General features: G+C 40.2%; 1 protein-coding gene across 1 annotated transcript in view; it reads left to right on the top strand.

The window, feature by feature from the left end:
• The window catches only part of DNAI1 (dynein axonemal intermediate chain 1), a 285479-nt gene that overhangs the window by 114996 nt on the left and 147278 nt on the right, over nt 1-23205 (top strand). Inside the window, exons 11-12 of the mRNA XM_043987564.1 lie at nt 17210-17327; nt 21358-21401. Coding sequence (XP_043843499.1) covers nt 17210-17327; nt 21358-21401 — 162 coding nt within the window. The remainder of the gene's footprint in view (nt 1-17209; nt 17328-21357; nt 21402-23205) is intronic.

Genomic DNA, 23205 nt, shown 5'->3' with positions numbered 1-23205 from the left:
ATTTTTGCAAAGCACTTTACATAAATTATCTCATCTGAGCAGTATGAAAACTTCGTGAGGTAGATGCTACTGCTATTAATATTTCCATTTTATATGAGAGGAAACTGAATCTGACTTGCTCATTGTCCTTTAGCCAATAAGTGTCAAAGGTGGGATTTGAAACCAGGTCTTCCTGACTCCAGGCCCAGCATGCTGCTATCCATTCAAATGAGCTAATAGATTTAATGGTCTTTGGCTACCTTAAAGTGCTATATTAGAATCATAATTATAGTGATGGTAATTATTATGCCAAGTAAAGCCCCTAGAGACTACAGGGGCTTGGTTCAGTCAGTCTGCGTTTTTCATTTGGCTGCCCTGGTTGCTATTGTGTGGGGTCCTGGCTGCTCTACCTCTGAGGAAGCCACTCAGGTAATCCTGAGGCAAGGCTGTATTTCCTCACTACCACCACCTATCTGCACCCCCATGGTGTGAGGGAGCATGTGATCCCTTGCTGCAGTATACCAGGCGTTGTGTGTGTGTGTTTCCTGGACCCCTTAGACAGTCTGGTGAAGTCTCTGGTGAAGCCCCTTCTCAGGATGATGTTTTAGTACTGGGGTTTTTGTTTTTGTTTTTGGTGAGGCAATTGGGGTTAAGTGACTTGCCCAGGGTCACACAGCTAGTAAGTGTCAACTGTCTGAGGCCGGATTTGAACTCAGGTCCTCCTGACTCCAGGGCCGGTGCTCTATCCACTGTGCCACCTAGCTGCCCCTCAGGATGATGTTTTTAAATGCATAAAATAATATACACGTGACTACAAAGGAAAACTAATGATATTGAAAAACTTATCAAAATAGTCAAAAAGATGAAACAAGTTCACAGACCTCAGGTTGAGAGCTCCTCCACTAAAGCCTGGACCCAGAGCTAATAAGGGATCTAAATGGTAGTGACATGACCCATCCTGCAGATCCAGCCCCCAAACCGAGGCGTTCGCACCATGTTCCTCTATGTAGCCTATTATCAACCTTTCCATATTCAGCAGCGCCTCAGTTACTGATTATGTTCTCCTCGGTTAACAGATTGCTCATTATTTTTTCACAACTGTGGCCACCCCCTTGGTACCTTGGTGTTCATCATTCATCCCTGGGAGAGTAAAAAACCAAGATTGCTAGGGAAAGTAGCCAAACAGAGCCCCTCTTTATTATTCAGACTGAAAAACGACCTTGAATGCTTTTCAGAATTATGGAATTAAAAATAAGCTATTAATGAATTAGTTATCCACACAGCCTGACTTCCTGAAACCCAGCCATTGCAAGCACCCCAGTGAAGGACTCAAATCCTAATTAATGTCAGTGGGGAAAAATGGGCATCTGTGAGCCATCTCTATTTAAAGGAAAACAAGTCACATCAAATTGCTTTAAAGTTTAATTTTGTTTAATTGAATAAGTTTTTCTTGGAGAATGCATAATTATAAAGAAGGAGAAAATAGAAGTACTAGAAATGATCCTCCTTTTCTTAATGTGGTCATTTGAAAAGGGCAGCCATGCCTCAGGATTTCTGACATGATTCAAGGCCAGCACCTCACTGTGTAATCAATCAGCCTGTCTTTTTCCTTTGGCAGTCCTGAGGTTCTTCTCACTCTGGAGCTTAGGTTATCACACCCTGATGTGTGATATCTTATAAGTGAGAGAGACAGAGAAAGCAAAAATGAGTGTCTCTTCCACTCAGCAAGTATATATTGAATGTCTGTCCCTGTACTGTGGAAATGAAGGGAAAAAGCTATGATTCAGCTTAATCAGATGCAAAGTTTAACCATTTCTTTAGAAAGATAAAACTAACATGCATGACACAAACCAGTACAAGGCAATATGTGAGTGCCGAGAATTGTGTTTTAGACAGTAAATACTAGAGGAGGTTAGAGAAAGGTTTGATCATGGAGGGGCAGTGTTTTTGGGAGAAGTCAGGCTTTACAGAGGAACCAAGACTTGAGAAGTACGGGGAGGGTTTAATTGAAGAGAGGTGAGGATATACCAGAAAGGAAGGTGGGAATTGTTATAACTTGTGTAGGGAATAGTGAGGAGAATGGTCTGGCATCTAGTCCCATGAAGCCACACATGGTGGACCTGGTGCAGGGATGGGAACTATCTTTGTCTGTTAGAATCTCTAATTGTCTTCTGGACCCAACTCAGATTGCTGCCTCTTTCACAAAGCCTTTTTCTGACCTTCCCACACACATGTGGGAATGATCTCTTCTTCCTCAGATTTCTGATCACACCTTGCCAACACTAACTAGTCCTTTGTTTACTTCACTTTCCCTCTATTCATAGGTATAGGGGTGTGTCTTCCTTGCCACTCCACTTAGTCTGTTAGGTCCTTGAAAGCACTCTTCGTGCCACAGACATACCCATGGTCATATAGTGAGCTGATAGTCCTGTACTCTGTGACTTTTGTCTCATGAAATCATTTGTATAGAGTGCTTTGTACACGTTAGGCAATCAATAAATGTTTGCGAATGACTGCATAAATGTAGATTTGTTTGATCAGGAGCTGATGAGACCCAAAGAGTAATGATTAAGAAACATAGAAGTAGGTTTGTAGTGGAGGGTCCCAGGGATCTCTCCTTTTGTCTTTTCTGCTCAATGCTTTTGTTTTGTTTTTACCAGTGACATAGATGAGGGCACAGATGTCATGTTTATCTAATTTAGAGATGACACAAAACTAGTCAGGATAATTCACAGGCCGGATGACAAAATCAAATTCCAAAGAGACCCCCAAAGTCTAAAATGACAGGCAGAGGTGAATAGCATGAAATTTAATAGATTCAAATGGCAAGTACTGTATTTGAGGTTTGTTTGTTTGTTTTTTAGTGAGGCAATTGGGGTTAAGTGACTTGCCCAGGGTCACACAGCTAGTAAGTGTTAAGTGTCTGAGGTCGGATTTGAACTCAGGTTCTCCTGACTCCAGGGCCGGTGCTCTATCCACTGCGCCACCTAGCTGCCCCCTGTATTTGAGTTTTTAAAAATCAGCTGAACAAGTACAGAATGAGAGCTAAGAGTAGACGACAGGTTGTGTGAAAAGTCTGGGAGACTAGGGAGAAGAGGGGCAGAGATGGTGTTAATGGAGTGCAAGCCCAATGGGGATCAGTGGAGTGCTATGATTAATTTTATGCTTTATAAATAGGAGTTGAGTGCCTGAAATAAGAGGTGATAGTTCCGTGCTGCTTTTCCCTATTCAGACCCAATTAAGATTAGCTCCCAAGTACTACCTTTCAGGAAGGACACGGATGAGTAGGGAGTCCATGCAGAGGAGAGGCCAGTATGATGAGGGGACTTGAAGCCATATCATCTGAGCATCATTCGGAAGAACAGAAGATCTTTAGCTCGGAGAACAGAGTATGTTTCAGGTACTTCAAGAGTTGTTGTGTAGAAAGGAGATTATTAGACTTGTTCAGCTTGATACCAGAGGGTAAAACTAGGAACAACGGATTAATGCTGCAGAAGCAGATTTTGACTGGATATATTAAAAGCTTCTTAACAATCACAACTGTCCATAAGTGAAATGAACAGACTTAGTAGGTAGTGAACTTCTCATCTCTGTAGGTATTCAAGGAGAGACTGGATACTCACTTGTTTGGTATGTGCATGTATGGGTTAGACTAGATCAGGGATTCTTAATTTTTTTTTTTTGTATCTTATCCCTTTGGTAGTCTGGTGAAGTTTATGGACCCTTTCTCAGAATGATGTTTCCAAATGCAAAAAATAAAATACATAGAATTATACCCATGCCTTTTGACTAATATAAGAATTTGCTAATATGATCAAGAAATCCCAGGTGATATCAATTAGTGAGCATTTAATAAGAATTATTTGCCAGGCTCTGTAATAAGTGCTAGAAATCACAAAGAAAATGAAAAATGAGTCCATGCTCTCAAGGAGTTATCTCAACAGGGGAGATAGCACATATGTAAATTGGTACTTACAGGGATAAATATAAGGTAAATGGAAGGTAGCCGCAGAAGGGAAGTCACTATGAGCTGGGAGGAACAGGAAAGGCATCCTATTGGAGTTAGCCCATGAGCTGAGTCTTTAAGGAAGCCAGAGAGAGATCTGAAGAGTCAGAGGTTAGGTCATGCATTAGGGACAGCCAGTGTAAAGGTATGAAGACAGGAGATGAGGTTTTGTGTGTAAAAAAAAGGCCTTGCTGGCAAGTAGGCCAGTAAGGCCAAGCTATACAGTGTGTAGAGAGAAGTAATATGTTATAAGACTGTAAAGGTTAGGAGTCAGGATGTGAAGAGCTAGTCAGTGTCAAACTGAAGAGTTTATATTTTATCCCAGAGTGATAATCTTTGGAGTTTATAGAATTAGGGGCCGGAAGTGTGTTATGTGATCTTATTGTTGTTCAGTTGTTTCAGTTGTGTTCAGCTCTTCATGATGCCATTTGTGGTTTTCCTGGCAAAGATACTGGGGTGGGTTGCCATTTCCTTGTCCAGCTCATTTTGCAGATAAGGAAACTGAGGCAAACAGGGTAAGTGACTCACCCAGGGTCACACAACTAGTAAATATTTGAGACTAGATGTGAGGAGGAGCAAAGGAAGTAGTTGATAGGAATAATCCAGGGCTGGGACAAGGCACAGTTGGCAATAGGGCAAGGGAACATGGGATTGGAGAGTAGAGGATAGTGAAAAGGTGATGTGGTTGACCAGTGGGTTGATACTGGGAAGGGAGGAGAATGTGAGCAGAGCAGTGCTTATGGTCTAAGGTAGAACTGAGAGACTGAGAGAAGAAATGGAGGTCTTGGTGAGGACAAAGAGTAGTTTTTGAAGGAGTAAGGTATAGGCAGAGATGTAAAGAGAAAAATGATTATCAGATAAAATGTGGAGTTCTTGAATATAATGAGGTAGAGTTGAGGAGTAGGTCATAGGAGATTAGTAGATTGAAGAACTGGAAATTAGGGTATTTGATGGAAATAGGCCAATGAGAGAAAAATGGAGCTGCAGTCTTTAAGAGAACTTTTCTACATATAACAAAAGTTTTCTTGAAACAGTTCTTTCTCCAAATATTCCCTCTTCCTGAAGGTGGAGTTAGTCTATGGGAATGACTCTGAAGGTGGTAGTTAGAAGTGTCTTAGTTAGAAGTTAGAAGTTAGGAATTGGCCAAGTCATATTGTTCATTAAGCCTCTCTCTCCTCCATACTTGTTTTGTGCAGATCCCCTCCCTCTCCTTCCTTTGAACTTATTGCTCTAGAACTTTCTAGAAAGCTGCTTTCTTTGAACCATGGGATAGGGCATGGTGATTCTCTCCTCACTTATTATTCGCTAATATACACTCAGTTCTACATGTGGCTCTTATGATTATTTTTTTTTTATTTTTTTTTTAGTGAGGCAATTGGGGTTAAGTGACTTGCCCAGGGTCACACAGCTAGTAAGTGTTAAGTGTCTGAGGCCGGATTTGAACTCAGGTACTCCTGACTCCAGGGCCGGTGCTCTATCCACTGTGCCACCTAGCTGCCCCTCTTATGATTATTTAATAGGACATCTACTTCTTTTAATTTGTGTGGGAGCCAAGTGCTAGAATCAGATAGAAAATGGAATCTCTATTGACTTTTAAATCCTGGAAACTAAAAGACATGGAGGGCACAGGTGGCATTTTCTCTCTTTTTACCACTTGAAGGTTGTGACTTTGGAAGAGAAAGGAAGGTATGGGAAGGAAATGGCTATAAAGATGGCGTAAAAGAACAGGGTCTGATTTTATGGACCATGACTTACGCTAGGACAATGAACTACTGGCAAGGAACAGTGTGTGTCTCATAAAAGTTGGAAGGACCACGTTTAGTAGGGCCTAATTAAGAGGGCTTTGAACTGGAATAAAATGGAAGGTAGAAAAATGGGGAGATAAAATAGTAAAACCATATGCTATGCAAGATAATGTGTGATATAGAATAGCATAGAGGAGAAGGTACCCAGTTATCCACAGGTGACATTAACAGGAAAGAGAGTTCGGGGCAATACCTGTGACCTTAAATGTCTGTTTCATCACAAAGAATGTAGAGTAATAACTGATAAAAGACTCAGGTCTCTTGATTTGAACTCCAGTATTCTTTCCAATACATCTCATTGTCTCTCATATCTCATGGTTATAACATGCCAATGTTCCGAAAAAGCCTAACTGATGCTACAGTGTAGAGAAGCAGTGCTCTATGTCAAAAAGGGCTATCTGTTATGGAAATTGTTGAACCTTAGGGCAGAAGCATGGTGGAGAGCATTTCCATGAGCATAAAAATGAGAGGAAGAAAGCTGATCACTCATAGGGAGAAGTAATGGTTACAACTGTGCTGGGGCACTAGAACAGTGACCTATGTGCTACTCAGGGCAGGAAGCAGATAGGAATGAGAGAACAGTAATTGGGAAAGAGGTCCCCACCAGTGTGGATCTTTGTGGTAAGTATAAAGCCAGAGTGTGTATCAAAGAAGAAATGCTTCATTTTTGAGGAGGGAAGAGAGAAAGAAAAGAGAAAAAGACACAAGAGCCCAAATCAACCAATGATCATGGTGACTCTAGGGGCCCTGGTGCTGCAAACAAGCTGACAATTCATTGATAATTTCAATACATTCAATATATGCCGTGGTTTGGTATATCTTTTAAGCTGAGCTTGTGTGCACTAAATGTGTCTACTTCTTAAAAGAAGAGTGTTATCACATTGGGATGCACATGCTTGTAGGAATGTAACACAGACCACATAGAGGATAAGGGTAATGCTTTTCTTTTCTTTTCCTTTAATTATTTAAAAATTTTATTTTTATTAAAAATGTTTTTAGTTCTGATTTCTGTCCCTCTGATATCCATTATACATATGAAGTCATGCAAAACACATTTCTACATTAGCCATGTTGCAAAAAAAAATTAAGTAAAAGCAAATATGCTTCAAAAGTTCTTGGGAGGTGGATAGCATTTTTCAGAGTGATACTTTTCTGATACACATTACAAACCTGACACAAAGGCAAAATAAAGTAATGATGAGGGATTTCAACTATTTTGGCACATGATAAAAAATCTCATTCTATTTAAAGCTTCTTAACTTGTGTTTTTGCTAGTTTTATTGCTTAGAAAGCAGAAGAAATAATGAGAAGAACTACTAGTTTGGACTTAATTCTTTTTTTAAGTATTTTATTATTTTCCAGTTACATATAAGGATAGTTTTCAACATTTGTTTTCATAGGATTTTCAGTTCCAAATTTTTCTCCCACCCTCCCTTCCCTCCCTCTTCCCCAAGACGGAAAGCAGTCTGATTTAGGTTATATATGTACAATCACATCAAACATATCTCTGCATTAATCATCTTGTGAAAGAAGAATCAGAGCACAAGGGAAAAACCTCAAAAAAAGGAGGAAAAAAACAGCCCAAAAGTATAAACAGTATGGTTCAATCTGGATTCATAATCCACCATTCGTTTTTCTGGAAGTTGAGAACATTTTCTATCATGAGTTCTTAGAAACTGTTTTGGATTGTTGCACTGCTGAGAAGAGCCAAGTCTATCACCACTATTCATCACATAATGCTGCTGTTACTGTGTACAATGTTCTCCTGGTTCTGCTCCTCTCAGTCAGCATCAGTTCATGTAAGTCCTTCCAGGTTTCTCTGAACTGCTCCTGCTTATCATTTCTTACAGCATAATGGTATTCCATTACATTCATATACCACAATTTGTTTAGCCATTCCCCTATTGATGGGCATTCCCTTAATTTCCAATTATTTGCCACCACAAAGGGAGCTGCTATAAATATTTTTGTACATGTGGGTCCTTTTCCCCTTTCTATGGTCTCTTTGGGAAACAGACCTAGCAGTGGTACCACTGGGTCAAAGGGTATGAACAGTCCCATAACCCTTTGGGCATAGTTCCAAATTGTTCTCCAGAATAGTTGAATCAGTTCACAGCTCCACCAACAATACATTAGTGTTCCAATTTTTCCACAGCTTCTCCAACATTTATTATTTTCATTTTTTTGTCACATTAGTCAATCTGATAGGTGTGAGGTAGTACCTCAGAGTTGTTTTAATTTGCATGTCACTAATCAATTGGACTTAATTCTAACCAACAGGAAAGTGATTGTATAATCTTAGACTTCAAAGTAGTAATGCATAATAAAACTGGGCATAGTTATACGTGTGTACCCTTGACTTTAGGCAGACTGCTTTCTAATTTCCAAAGGAAAAACTAGGCCAAATCTCCTAAAAGGGAGAAGCAGACAGATGTGACTGCACAGGGAGCTTTTCTCTGAGCTGAGATTTAAAAGAATGTCTACTAGAAACAAGAAGAATACTTAAGCAAGGACAAATACTCAAGAGGAGCATGAATTTGTAACAATGATATCAGGAAGGATTGGGTGCAGAATGAATGGAGGCCTGCAAAATAGGCAGAAGACCAAAAAATGGAAATATTTTAGTTATGTCTGGAGAACAGTGAATGAGAAATAGTGTTCCTGCTTGAAGGAGATGGTATGTTAAATGATAACAGAGAGAATGTAAATCACTATTCAGGTTTGATTTTGCTTCCATTTTCACTGTCAAAGAGAGTGATCTTTAGACTATAATCATGGGGCAGCTTGGTGGTGAGGTGGATAAAGCACCAGTCCTGGATTCAGGAGGATCTGAGTTCAAATCCGGCCTCAGACACTTGACACTTACTAGCTGTGTGACCCTGGGCAAGTCACTTTACCCTCATTGCCCCACAGAAACAAACAAACAAACAAAAATGATCTAGACTATAATCACTAAAATAAATTTGGTTAAAATGATATTGCAGCTCAAAATAAATGAGGAAGCAGAAAGAGGACATGGAGTTGCTTTGAATAGGTTCAGGTCTCCAGACTTAGATGGATTATTATTATTATTATTATCCCAGAATAATGAAAGACCTTGCAAATATAATCATAAAACTAATTTTGATTATCTTTGAGAAATCATGGGTAATGAGAGAGAGAAAGTATATGTATATTTAGGCAAACATACTCATTAAGAAAAGGGGAGAAAAGCAGATTACAGAAACTGCAAACCAATAAACCTGGCAACAAAATTCTAGAACAAATGATGAAATTGTTTTGCAAGCACTGTGAAAAGAAAACAGTGGTTTCTAGTAACAAGCATGAGTTCACTAAGAACAAGTCATGACAAAGTAATGTTATTTTCTTTTGTGCTAGACTGGGAACTAGGGGTGTGCCATTATATATTGTATATCTTGATTTCAGCAAGGTACTTGAGAGTTTCTCTTGATATCCTTGTGAGCCTCTTAGGTCCTCTTTGGCTATGAAATTCCATAATTCTGAGAAATAGGGAGCCAGACAATAGTATACTTAGGTGGATTTATGGCTGGTCGAATAACCATACCAAAATAGTATTGATAAATGGATGTCAACCTAGAGGCTGGGCTCTGGTAATGTGGATCTCATTCTTGGCCCTCCATATATTTTTTATTATCAATAACTTACATGAAGATAAAAGACATGATATTCAAATTTTTAAGTGATAAAAGCTGAGACAGATAGCTAATATGATGGATCACAGTATCAGAATTCTAAGTGATCTAAACAGATTGGAATGATGGGTCAAAACCAACCAGATGAAATATATAATTAGAAAGTCTTAAGTTTAGGTTAAAAAAACCCAACACCTTAGATACATAAGGATAAGATGGGGAAGACCTGATCTGAAAGCAGTCATATAAAAAAAGATGTTGATTTTTAGATGACCACAAGCTTAATATTAGCCAGCATAGTGATGTGGCTTCCAAATATGTGAATTTAATCTTAGATTGCATTTGTAGAAGCATAGACATCACAGCACAGAGACAGAGCCAACTTGGGAGCCAGAAAAACAAGATTTAGTTCCTGCCTTGGACACATACTGGTCATGTGACCTTGGGCAAATCAATTAACCTCTCAGTGCACTTAGACATTGCACGCAGCCCTTGGTGCTCTCAAGTCTAGGCTGAACAGATTAAGATGTGATTGGGAAATATTTAACAAGATAAATAAAAATACAATAACACATAGATAATATTACATTTTTAAACTAAGTCAATAAGCAGCCCACAAGGGTCCGTTATGTATGGTTTAGTGACTCAGTTTCTATTTGAATTTGACACCTCTGCTCTTGGATCAATGCCTGAAAGTTACAGAGGAACATAATTTATTTCAGTTTAAAGAATTCCTTTTCAGTGCAGCCATGGGTAAGTCACCTCATCTTTCTCAGGCTCAGATTCTTCATCTGCAAAATGAGGAAGAGAATAATTGTACTCTTGACCTTACAAGCCTGTTGTGAAAAAGGCACTTGCAAACCCAAACATGGTTGAGCTTCTCAACGCAAGAATGGCTTGCTTTATGAGCTAGTGAACTTTCTGTCTCTAGAAGTGTTCAAGCAGAAATATCTCAGGGATGTTGTTGAGGAGATTCCCATAGTAGGCAGAAGTTTGGGCTAGATGATGTCTGAAATCCCTTCCAATTCTTGTCTTCCATGAACTAAACTCACAGTTGCTGAGGCCAATATCTTGGGTAACTTGTCAGTGACCCTGTCTTACTCCTTTAAAGAAACCTTGCCAGATTAATCTCTAATCTTGCCACATTCTGATCCTTCCTTTTGCTGGATAAAGTCTGTATTTATGCAATCTGAACTCTCATTTGCTTTCATTTATATGTAAATGTTCTCCTCTCACAATATGTCCTTCCCAAACTTGATTTACTGATGGACTGAAAGGCTCCCTAAGGCCCTTCTCCCTTGGGGTCATATTGGCCTCATTTAGAAGCAGTAGATCTGTAGCAACTTGTGACATTCCAACATGTTCCTATTTCTAAATATGTCTGCTCTAAGGACCTCCCCAGGGTGCTGTCACTCAGGAGTTCCCAATATCTTTGTGTCTGATTTATTTGTAGACAGCCTTCTCCTTATACATTGCATGCTATTACTGTATCTGCACCTTTGAATAAAAGCCACCTCCCACTTTTACACTATCCACTCTCAAGTATGGCCTACATGTGGCCAGTGGCCCACTATTACCTTCTTCCTCCTAGGATTAGAATGTGGTGACCAAGAGAGATGAGTTATTAATGCCATACCAGATAGTTCTCTTTCACCCTGTCAGTTATATAAGTTTAAAAACATCAACCCCTGCCCTCTCTGGTATTCAGCCTGAGTTTGTTCCAGTGGTCTGACAGTTTCCACTCAAAAGGAGATTGTGGCAATTATAATGATGAGAGCAGTGGTCACCCACAATAATAATAATAATAATTTGTTTTTTAACCTGGAAAAACTGTGAACTCATGAGAAGTGATGGTGAATAGGCATGCTTATCCTTTGTTAGCAGCAGCAATAGAATAAGACTGATCTGGAGGGGATGAGAGGGAACAGGAGAAGTAGGTCTGATATATCCGAGAGGTCCAAAATAGCAAGGAGACATAGCCACACATTGATTAAGGAAGACGAGAATGAGTAGGAATTGATTGTAGGCAGAGTCCAGAGCACCACTAACAAAGGCAGGCTGAACTTGGATTGCAAGACAGGCAGGGATTGTCTTCTCTCTGCTCTATTTTATCCTGCCTGCCTGCCTGCACAGTGTGGGTGGCCCTTGTCTGCACGGGTTTGATTGTAGCCACAAAGAACTTGTCAATCTACAGATGAGTCCTGCCACTGATTGAAACGGAGATTCTGGGATTCTTCCCAACCTGTCAGTATGACTCTATCACTGATACCAAAGTTACATGAGAAAGAAACCAAAAAGAGGTATTTAACTCCTCCGGGGTGGGACAACCATTTCATCCCAGGAGTAGGCCAGAAACCCACCAGGTCATCTTGCTGGAAGACAGAAAAATCAGGCTGAATCCCAGTTGTATCCTATTCTCTCCTTTATTTGTGCCATTTGCAGCTGGCTTAGATTCCCACGTCTCCTTATGAAGCAATGCAACTGTTTTAACCTTTCTTTATCTGAGATCTCAGAAGGGAGGGGTTATAGGATAGTCTAAGGGAACCTTTAACAGAAATGCATGTACATCTATTTTCTCCCTATTATCCTGACAACACTATAAACACCCATAGAATGGGTGGGGCAGGGATAATTATCCCCACTTAACAGATGAAGCAAATGAGGCATGACCTCATTTGATGAAACATAACTCAGGATAGTTCACAAACAGAAGGATTCTATGAGGGTAGAAAAATCCTCCCATGTCTATAGTTGTCACTAACTCTTTCCCTTTGTTAAGGGCTAAAATTCTAGCTAGTCTGTCTAAAATATCTAATGAGTGGTCGCCAATAAATTATAAGCTTTAGCAAGAATTAGACTTTTAAGCGTTTATTAAAGAGAATAAGAATTAAAGGGAGAGCACATTTCTAGCTCCGCTCTCTACCAGAGTCCCCAGGAAAGAGAGTGAGACTGAGCGCCAGTCTCTTCCTTCCTCCTCCCACTAGCCCGCATCACTTCCTGACGCCAAAGAAAAGACTCCTGGTCTTGCCCTCAAAGACCTTCGCTTCATGGGCGGAACTCTTCTACAGTAAGTCTCCAGCAGGTGGCATCATTCCAATCATTACACCTTCCATCTTTTCTATTCCACAGATCTACTGGCTTTCCTTGCATTTTCGAGTTGGTCTTGGGACCCAATTTAGTTTACCATCCACCTACCCCCAGGTGCCTTGGGTCACTGACAAACTGGCTGTCTCTCCTGTCTCTCCTATCTCTCCTCTGATTATTCTGTCAGCATCTCTGTTGGGATATTTCACTTCCCAACTCTCCAATAAAGTAATACCCTTCCCTCATCTTCTTCCAGTTTTGCTATCCCTGGCTGGCAAAGCCCCTTCCCAGGAGCCATGATGGCACATCCCTTCCTACATATCCCTAATTCTACATTTTATCTCAAGATTGTCCTTATACACGCCCAAGGTCTTATTCATTCTCTTTAATATCCAATGTGAGTTAGGCTTTTCCCAGCAAAGTCAAATGCTGCCCCTATCCACAGTAGGTCTCCTATTATGGTAACAGATTTACTTATATGAACTAAACTCATGGTTGTTGAAGCAAATCCGAGGTAGCCTGTCAGTGACCCTGCCTGGGATGATTGACCCAACTGCTGGTCATCACTTAGGAAAGGATGACTCAGGAGAGAAGGTGCTTCAGGATCCCGACATGTGGGTTCCCACTCTCTCTGCCCCAGCTCCTGGGACTCTCTCCAGATCATAGAGCTCACCTGTTTTGCCACCATCCCTCAATCCCAAGGTCTCCATTGATCTCATTCTATCCTATACTCACAGAATTGGAAAGGGACTTCCGATGGCTTCTATTTCAGGAGTTCTTAGCCTGGAGGACCATCGACTTGTTTATTTGATTTTTTAAACATTTATTTATAACCATTTAAAATTTTACATTATTTATATTTTTAACATTATATAACTACAACTAAATATAATATGCACATACATATATGTGTGTATATATGTAATTGTATTCTGTCACTTAATGTATTTTATTTTATGCATTTAAAAACATTCCAAGAAAGGGTTCGTAGGCTTTATCAGACTCTGCCAAAGGGGTTCATAGATCAAAACATATTAGGAACCCCTGCCCTAGTCCAACCTATACCTAAACAGGAATCTCCTTTATCCAGCTCCTGACTAAGATATGGAAAAATCCCTTTTCCTCTTAGTTGGGCTTAAAAATAGGTATTTTTTCAAAGCAGAATTATATTAATTCACTAAGGGAAAATAAATATAAGGACACAAAAGTGGAAGAGTTTTGAATGTGCAGATTTCTGATCCTTACCTCATCCCCGTCTGTGGAACCACATTTCAAAGCCCTTTTTCTTTTTCCCAGATCCAAAGCATTTTTCCCCTTCTCCAGAAGAAGGGCTGGGGCAGGGCACCAGATCATATTCTCTCAGCCTAGTAGTCAGTCAGTAAATATTTATTAAGCACCTATTATATGCCAGGCACTGTGCTAAGTGTTGGAGATAAAAAAAGAGGCAAAAGGCAGTCCCTGCCCTCCAAGAGCTTACTGTCTAGTGAGCGAGACAACATGTAAACAACTATGCACATACAAGCTATGTGCATATATGTATGTGCATATTATATTTAGTTATAGTTATATAATGTTAAATATATAAATAATGTAAAATTTTAAATGGTTATAAATAAATGTTTAAAAAATCTATACAAAAAGGACATTGCATTGTAAAGTGACTAATGGCTCACCACCAATCAGAGAAAGCAAAATCAATCCACTTGGATGGAGCTGCATTATATCTGGACAGTATCCCACTAATACCTGGCCTTCTAGTGCTCCACTCCACAGGGCCTTTCCTTCCCTTTTACGAAGTGATAAGGAGCCATTCTCCCAAGATTCCAGGACGGCTTGGCATAACTCTCTGCTGCTATCACCCTAAGGGATGAGAGGAGAGGTGATCTAAATACTCTGACTTAGAAAGTAAGACCTCTGCTCTGTGGTGCCCCCTTCCCTGGCTCATAATCACCAGTTATTATTATTACAGCTTTTGAGGGAATCTGGGAGATGCAGAATGAATACAAATAAAATCAGCTACAGGGAGCTGATTTTGGTCTCCTTATAGGTCTTCCTGCATCTATTCTCTCCCCTGTCCCCATCCATCCTTCGTACCACCTGCCGGCATAATCTCATTCATGCATAGAGAATGTCATGCTTCTTTTGCTTAGAAATGGTCAGTGGTTCCCATTGCTTTTGGAAGAAAATTCAGAGCCTTTTGCCTGATATTCACAAGAACATTCATAGACTGATGATGCCTCTCTACCCTTTCCAGGCTGATCTAGCACACAGGAGGTGTTTTATAAATATTTGCTAAATTACTGTAGGTGAATGCAATGCTAGGATCTCTTCTGGGCCTTCCCCATTTCATTCCCTCATCAGCCAGCTCTTCTTGTCACCATGCTATCTCATCTTTATTTCCTTCTTCTCAAGTTACTTCTTAAGTTCACAGTAGAGGCCTTTAGATATGATCTGCTCCAATCACCTTATTTGAAAGATGGTTTTCCCAAGGTCACTCATGGTGGAGCTGGGCCTTATGACTCCAAATCTAGTCCTTTTCCCACTGGGTTGTGCAGCCCTTTTCTTAGATCTCAAGGGTTCTAAGGAAGGAAGGCCCTTGCATAGAATATAAGCCCAGTGAGGGCAGGGGCTGCCTTTCTTTGCTTGTATCTGTGCCCCCAGTGCTTAGCATATGACCCCTGGATTCCTTCCTTTCTTATGGATAGCAAATGACCCTTCAGTTTCATGGTAAAACTCACAGTCCCCCCAACATTCCCGAACTGTGCCCAATGACTTTCTGTCCTGCGGCCCCTTTTTCGTGGACCCACTGCCCATTGTTCCCATCAATGTGGCATTTGTGGAAAGAGCACAACTCAGAAAACAGAAGAAAGACCTGACAATTATAATCCTAGCTTTATGGCTGTGTAGCCTCGAGCCACACACTCACCTTCTCTGAGCTTTAACTTCCTTAGTTCAAAGATGGAGAGAATAATACTTATGCCACCGACTTTCCAGGATTGTTATGAAGATCAACTAGGTTAATATATGCAAAGCACTTGGAGCACTCTATGACACAGACATTTATATGGATAAAATGGAAGTGGTTTTAATTAGGATCATTATCTCTTTCTGACCTCATAAATACTCTCAAAGCCCCAAGCTTTTCCACATTCCTCTTCCTCCAACTCCCAGCATCTCCATTCTGAAGCTTCTGACCTCCTATCCAAGGTACCCATATCTTTCTTAAGGGAGTCATGTCTTCCAGGCACCTGTACCTTCTTAAACAAATAGCCCATTTCTCATTTGGTACTTCTCTGACTTTGTACTCCAGTGATTTTGTGAGGGGGAGAGAATTTAGAAAAAGAAAGAAGTTAGATGTTTTGCCCTATTTTATTAACCAATTAGTGGGACACAAAGGCTCCTCGTTCAATAGAAACATCCCTGTGAAACCAGTCCTGGGAGGAATGAGGTCATATCCTTACCCTAGAAGCCTAGGGGTAAGGAGGACCATTTCTTTGAACACCATAACCTCAGTTATTTGTGGATTTCCAAATCAATCTAGATAGTCCACAATCTATGGAGCAGATATGTTAGAAAAAATTTGTCTATAAGGTAAATTTATGTATAATGAATACCACTTTAGCACTGATTGTCATTATAAAATCAGATACTCCTACAGTTTAAAAAATGATGGCTCTGAAGTATAATAAAAGAATATATGATGTAGAAAATCTCAAAAAATCATATTCAAAGGAAATAACATAATTTTCTGTTAAAATATTAATCATAGGATGATAAAATTTTAGAATTGGAAGTATCCTTTGAAATCATCCAGCCCATCATTTCCCAGACTATGTTTCTTGCATCCTGCCAGGATCTTCCAAGCAATTAAATAAGAGTTCCATGAGAAAATGCTAATGCTAGTGATAGCTTCTCTCTAAAATATTAAATTTGAAATTGCACACATATATTATATATTTGATACTTGCTTGGCAACTTTTGGGGGTTGAAAAGAGACTGTTTCTTTGATATATTCCCAAGCCCCCTTTGTCTAAGGGATGTTCCATATGCCCAGACCCTATTTGCCAGACTAACATTTCTAGATTCCATCACTATGTTGCAATACCAAATATGTTTTGTGGACAAATTAGTTTGGGAAATGACAATCTAGCCCTACCTCTTTCTTTTGGTGAAGTGACTTGTCCAAGGTCATTGAACTTGCCCCAAGCTCTCCTAAGTTAATTTCTCCATCTCCTAATAGGGCTTCTTGTGTCTATTCTCGCCCCTCCCCTAATCCATCCTTCATACCATTTGCTAGCATACTCTTACTCACGCATAGAGACTGTCATGCCACTCGTATGCTCAGAAATGGTCAGTGATTCCCATTGCTTTTGGAGTAAAGACCCTTTTGCCTGGTATTCACAAGAATCCTCAGTTTGGTGCCTCCCTAACCTTTCCGGTGTGATTGCTGAAACATACTCATGCCCTCATAAAGCTACAGAAAGACCATCTAAAACTTCATAGGAAATGATGTGAAATAAGTATGAAATATAGATTTGGGTCAGAAGACATTAAAAATGAGAAATTTCATAATTATTCTTCAGGCCTAAATGACTATTTTATTACATTTGTCTACGTGATTTATCTATGATTAGATTTCCCAGAAAAATAGATGAGTCTTATGACTTTATTTTTTTTTTAAGATTTTAAGTATTATGAAGATGCCGCTGATGAGTACCGTGACCAGGAGGGCACCTTGCTTCCTCTCTGGAAGTTCCAATATGATAAAGCAAAGCGCCTGGCCGTGACTGCCCTCTGCTGGTGAGTATGTTGGCTGCACCCTCAAAGTGTTCTGTGCTCCAAAAATGCCTGTTTCTTTAAGCCCCAGTAGGTATGAAAAGACAATCCCACGTTACCATAGAGAATAGTCCAGGCATGTAAGTATATGTTGGACATTTCTCTTTGTACAAACACAGCTTTGCAACTAGTAAAATAATGCAAATGAAAGAGAACAAATGAGGATAGTTATTATCTCACATGCACCTTATTTTAACTTCTTTCCTGGAATAATGTCCTTTTTTATTCTTTTAGAACTTTAATAAGTGGTTGGAGCTGCAGGGTGTATCTTTAAATACCGTTTCTTCAATGGCCAGTTACTGATGGAGATGTCAGATTAGTTGTTAAGGGACAGGGATGAGAGGATAGCTGATCTGATCAGCAAGAGCAATCTGAAGGGAGGGAAGGAAAAGGGAGCAAGCATTTATTAAGCACCTACTATGTGTCAGACATTGTACTAAGTAGCTTATAAACATTAGCTCATTTGGGCCTCACAACAACCCTTGGAGGTAGGTGCTATTATGATGATCTCATTTTACGGTTAAGAAAACTGAGGCAGACAGAAGTTAAATGACTTGTCCAGGGTCACCCAGTTAGTAGATGACTGAGGTCAGATTTGACCTTAGGGCTTCCAGACAGCAGGCCCGTTATTTTATCCAGTGTGCCATCAGAAGGATCAGGTCACTTGTCATCATAGAATACTCAAGTTAGAAGGGACTTGTTAGAAATCATTCAGCCTAACCTCATAGTGAAGAAACTGAGACCTAGAAATATCCAGTACACTTACCCAAGGTAACATGAGTATTTCATTGTAGACCCAGGACCAAAGCTGTAGCCTTTTCTCAGTCCTGGTCTCTGTGCTGCAGCATACACCCACTCCTACCAGATTCTGATTGTCAATTCCACCCACAAGGCTAGAGTTGGAGGGTTCTCTAAGACAGGAAAGCACTAATGTTATGAATAAAAGAAACTAGAAAATTCAGTTTCCAGAGGACCCTAGACATTTCTAATCATTGGCAAGGGGTAACTTGGTCCAGGCATCTACCACTGTTTTCAGTGACCTGTATCTTTGCAGAAAGGGCTCAGAAGATGTTCTTCAATCATCAGCCTAGATAATAGGGAGGACATGAGATGAGAGATAGTTGGTCCAAGGGAATGGAATGAAGGGAAAGAATTAAAGTGGATTTCATTGGTTTTATCCTCATCTTGTTGGAAACTCAACCAGGGCACTGGGTGGCTGGCTTTGGGGTATGGGTAGGGTAGAGCATAGGTGAAGTCAAATTAGGCATGGTCCAGGGCAAGCAAGAGGCGTAAAAATTCAGAAGGATTGACTTTTAATTTAGGGTACCTGGAGTCAGAAGCTTTGGGCCAAAGGGGGGGAAAAGGTGGACTGAAACATTTTAGTACCTTGGATAGCTCTTTAGGAAAGAATTGACTGCTGGAGTCTGAGGTCTGACCAGGGTCTTTTATGTTCATAGGCCTAAGACTGCTCAGTTGGCTTTATCCTCTGGATGAAGTTTCCTAGTTGTCAGTACCTTTATTTAGCTAGAATAGCTAGAGAATATTACACATACCACCAAGTATTTTCAACATTGCTATCCAATGGGAGAACAATGTCTTCTGGCCTGATGTGGGACTCTTTTTTTTTTTTTTTTTGGGCAGGGCAATTGGGGTTAAGTGACTTGCCCAGGGTCACACAGCTAGTAAGTGTTTAATGTCTGAGGCCGGATTTGAACTCAGGTACTCCTGAATCCAGGGCCGGTGCTTTTATCCATTGTGCCATCTAGCTGCCCCTGATATGGGACTCTTAATAGACATCAGGAGGCTGGGGAGGAAGAATGTCCCTAGGAGCTATGTAACAAACTGATCAGAGGTAGCCTTTGGGGGATAATTCGCCCTCCAAGAACCCTGTCCTTTCATGGCTGGGGTTAAGGACTTGGACCATGGTTGTGGCTTCAATAGATGAGAATAGGACTCAGATTAGTAGTCCTGTTTTATTGCCCTGTAAAAACCCTACAAACACAATAGTGCTTTCAAATATTCAGAGTGCATTTGGGGAGGGTGGTGTACAAGTCCATTCAAACTTGGGCTTACCCATCTACAGAATGGGTAGAAAATCAGACATTTTATTCTGTTCTGTCTTTAGACTCTGAATTCCTCCTGATTCAGTTTCAGTAACTTGGCTATTTTCAGCTCCAGATTTGAATATTTCACTTAGGGCAAAGTTATGAACACAAGATGTAAGTTAGGGAGACTAGGAAGAAGCATGAAATATATAAATTTAGAGACTCACTTAAGATTCATCACGAAGGAGGGGAAGTAAAAGCTATTTGAAAAAAAAAATCTTCAAAGGGGAGAAACAATTCCTACTCAGACTGGAAGAAGTTAGAAATTGCTCTCCTAGTCTGTCCCATAAGCTATCCAGCTTGGTATTACATAATATGTTTTCCCAAATAGATATTGACCTGGAAGAGAAGTCAACTCCCTGGTTTCTAGGTTCCATTCGAATTTAAAAGGAAGCCCTGAAGGGTCAGCAAAGTTAACTTTTCATTGAAAATGGTCAGTGCTTGGCAGTTTTCTACCAACTTTATTTCTACCCAGAGACCTTTCTGTCAGTTATTAGCTTACATTTATATACTGCTTTAAAGTTTCATTTCCTCACAACAACCCTATGTATTTCCATTTCCAAAGGAGGACACTGAGGTTCAGAAAAATAAAAAGACTTACTCGTAAGGTTTGCTTCCATTATTGGACAATATCCACTTAGATGCATTTTCCCATTTATTTAATGTCTAATCAATTTTACAAGAAGAAGCAAACCTAAGTGTGTGTGTGTGTGTATGTATGCATACATATAGACATATATATGTATATATAGTATCACTAGCAACTTAGCAATAATTCTAAGGCACTTATACTTTTATGACCATATTTTACATTTATGTCCATACATAATTTACATGGTTTGTCAGCATGTATATAGTATTACTATTTCCATTTTTCACTTTACATTATTTCATATAGGCAGTTCTATTTTTTGTATAGTCTTCATTATTTGTGGCAATATAGCAGTACGGTGCATTTGTGTAGCATAGTATGCTTAGCCACACCCCAATCATCAACCTGAATACAGGGAGGAGATGAGATGAGACACAGGTAGTCCAAGGGAAAGGAATGAAGGGAAAGAATTAAAGTATATTTCATTGGTTTTATCCTCATCTTGTTGGAAACTCAACCAGGGCACTGGGTGGCTGGTTTGGAGTATGGGTAGGGTTGAACATAGGTGAAGTCAAATTAGGCATGGTCCAGGGCAAGCAGGAGGCATAAAAAAATCATCAGGACTGGGGCAGCTAGGTGGCGCAGTGGATAGAGCACCAGCCCTGGAGTCAGGAGGACCTGAGTTCAAATCCGGCCTCAGACACTTAACACTTACTAGCTGTGTGACTCTGGGCAAGTCACTTAACCCCAATTGCCTCACTAAAAACAAAAAAAGAAAAAAAAATCATCAGGATTGTTTTTATATATAATGCTGCTCTAAACTCACCAATGCAGCATAAACACATACAAATACATCTCCTTAACTTTTTTCTTGAGATGTTTCTCCAGGAATGGGGTTATTGTATATAACCACATTGCTCTTTACAAAGACTTCACTGACTTGCAGTTCTACTAGCACCGTCCCCAGTCACATCTATAGGTATACCTATATCCCCACAGCCCATCCAACATTATTTTAATTACCTTTTTTTTTTGGCCAAATTGATAGATGTGAAGTTCTGGTGTTTGGAGATATATTCTTTAATTATTAGTGAGATTGAACATTTTTCAAGTGTTTTTCAACTCTTTGGGTTTCCTTTTTTGTGAATAGCCTTTCACTATTTATCCACTAGAGTCTGAGCATTTCCATCAGTTCTCCTATGGATAGGACTTTAATACCCAGGTTCTGAATATAATTCATACTTTTTTAAAAAATGGATCTGTCTTTTGTCCTCTTTGATTGCAATTTTTTTTTCAGGAATCCAAAATATAAGGATCTGTTTGCAGTGGGACATGGCTCTTGTAAGTTATAATTCATTTCTACATTTAAGGTACCCCAGTTAAGCCACTTTAATATTCCCAGCCTCCTTTGTATGGCTAGCACAGACTTATTCTCACCCCTGTCCTCCAGGTTATACTCCAGTACTATTTGCAAACCCCGCTCTCACCCTCCCACCCCCACTGCTGAGATCAGTCTAGAGCAGAAGGTGGCACTTGGCCATCTTCCTTTGACCTTTGAGCTCTAAAAATGATCACCACAAATGCTAAGACATTTCTTTTATGAATAGATTCTTCTCTCACTTCCCTATGTCCAGAAGTGAAATCAGAATGCTGATAAATAACTTCTCTACCCAGATGAAAGCTCACCCTTAACAATCTCTTTTTCTTTTACCTAACATATTACTGGGTATATTTCTGTCAAAGTTAAAGCTGCCAACTTTTGTTAGTTATCTTTGGGATACAATTTTCCTTCCATCCAGGACCCAGCCTTGCCCAGTTCCTGTCTTGCTGAGAAGGTGACTTATTGCCTTAAGATTGAGGCAATTGCTATAACTTTTATGTTGCCTTTATTCATGATTTAATCCTGGAACAGTATAGTATGACTTCTATCACATGATGAAAGAATCACAAGGCTAGATTTAGAATGACTTGGGTAAGAGCAACAGCTGAATCAAGAGGCCTGCTTTCCCGAATCAAGGAATTGATAATCAATTCCCTGCCCTGGCCAAACCACACCTGGAGTATCATGTTTAGTTCTGGACATCACATTTTAGGAAGAATATAAAAAAACTGGAGAATATCCAGAGGAAGGTGACCAAGGTGATGAAAGACCTTGAAATTATGTCATATAAGAATCAATTAGAGGGAGCCAAGATGGCAGAGGAAAGGTAGTGAGCTCTTGAACTCATGACACAATCACTCCAAAAAACATCCAAATAACGCCATAGGACAATGCTTGGAGAAGCAAAACCCACAGAGGAATGTGCTGAAATCATCTTCTAATGAAGAACGGCTTGGAAGGTCAGAAGGAGGGAGCTGCTATGCTGATACAGGAGTGGAGCCCAAGCCCACAGTCACCCTGACACAGATCCAGTCCCAGGAAGGCCTCACCAGAGAAGCAGACCCCCAGAGCCTCTGAATCAGCTGAAGTACCAGTGTTGTCTGGAACTAAGCTCACAGTCTAGTGAGAGGGCTGAGCCCTTGGCAGGGGGGACACTACAGGGGTCTCTGCTGGTGCTGAGGCAAAACTTGGGTTTTTCAGCTCTTCTAGGAACCAGGAGGTAGGCTTGAATAGCAGTGGCCCAGGTGGGGGAGGGGCACAGGCTCGTCAGAGCTGACGAGCTGACAAGCTGACAACCACAACACACAAAGCTGGTCGATTAGCAATTTGGTCTGGGGTCATCTACGGACCAGGGAACAGGCCAGGCAAGTGAAGAACTTGATCTTCCTTAAATCATACCACCTGGGACTTCTGAAGCTTGGGATACTGCAGCCTGGAAACAGTGGCCCACTTTAAGAAGCTAAAAGTCAAGTAAAAGAAAGGCAAGATGAGCAGACAGAGAAAGGTGAGTACCATAGAAAGTTTCTTCAGTAACAAGGAAGACTGAGGGGCACCCTCAGAGAAAGATGTCAACATCAGGGCCTCTATATCTAAAGCTTCCAAGAAAAATAGAAGTGCTCAAAAAGGACTTTGAAGATAAAGTTAGAGAGGTAGAGGAAAAAATGGAAAGAGAAATGAGGGTGATGCAGGAAAGACATGAGAAAAAAGTCAACAGCTTGAAAAGTCAAATTGGCCAAATGGAAAAGGATGTATAAAAGCTCTCTG

Source organism: Dromiciops gliroides, chromosome 1, assembly GCF_019393635.1.
Source record: "Dromiciops gliroides isolate mDroGli1 chromosome 1, mDroGli1.pri, whole genome shotgun sequence".
Taxonomy (NCBI): domain Eukaryota; kingdom Metazoa; phylum Chordata; class Mammalia; order Microbiotheria; family Microbiotheriidae; genus Dromiciops; species Dromiciops gliroides.
Note: the sequence above shows the minus strand (reverse complement) of the source record. Positions and strands in the feature narration are given on the sequence as shown.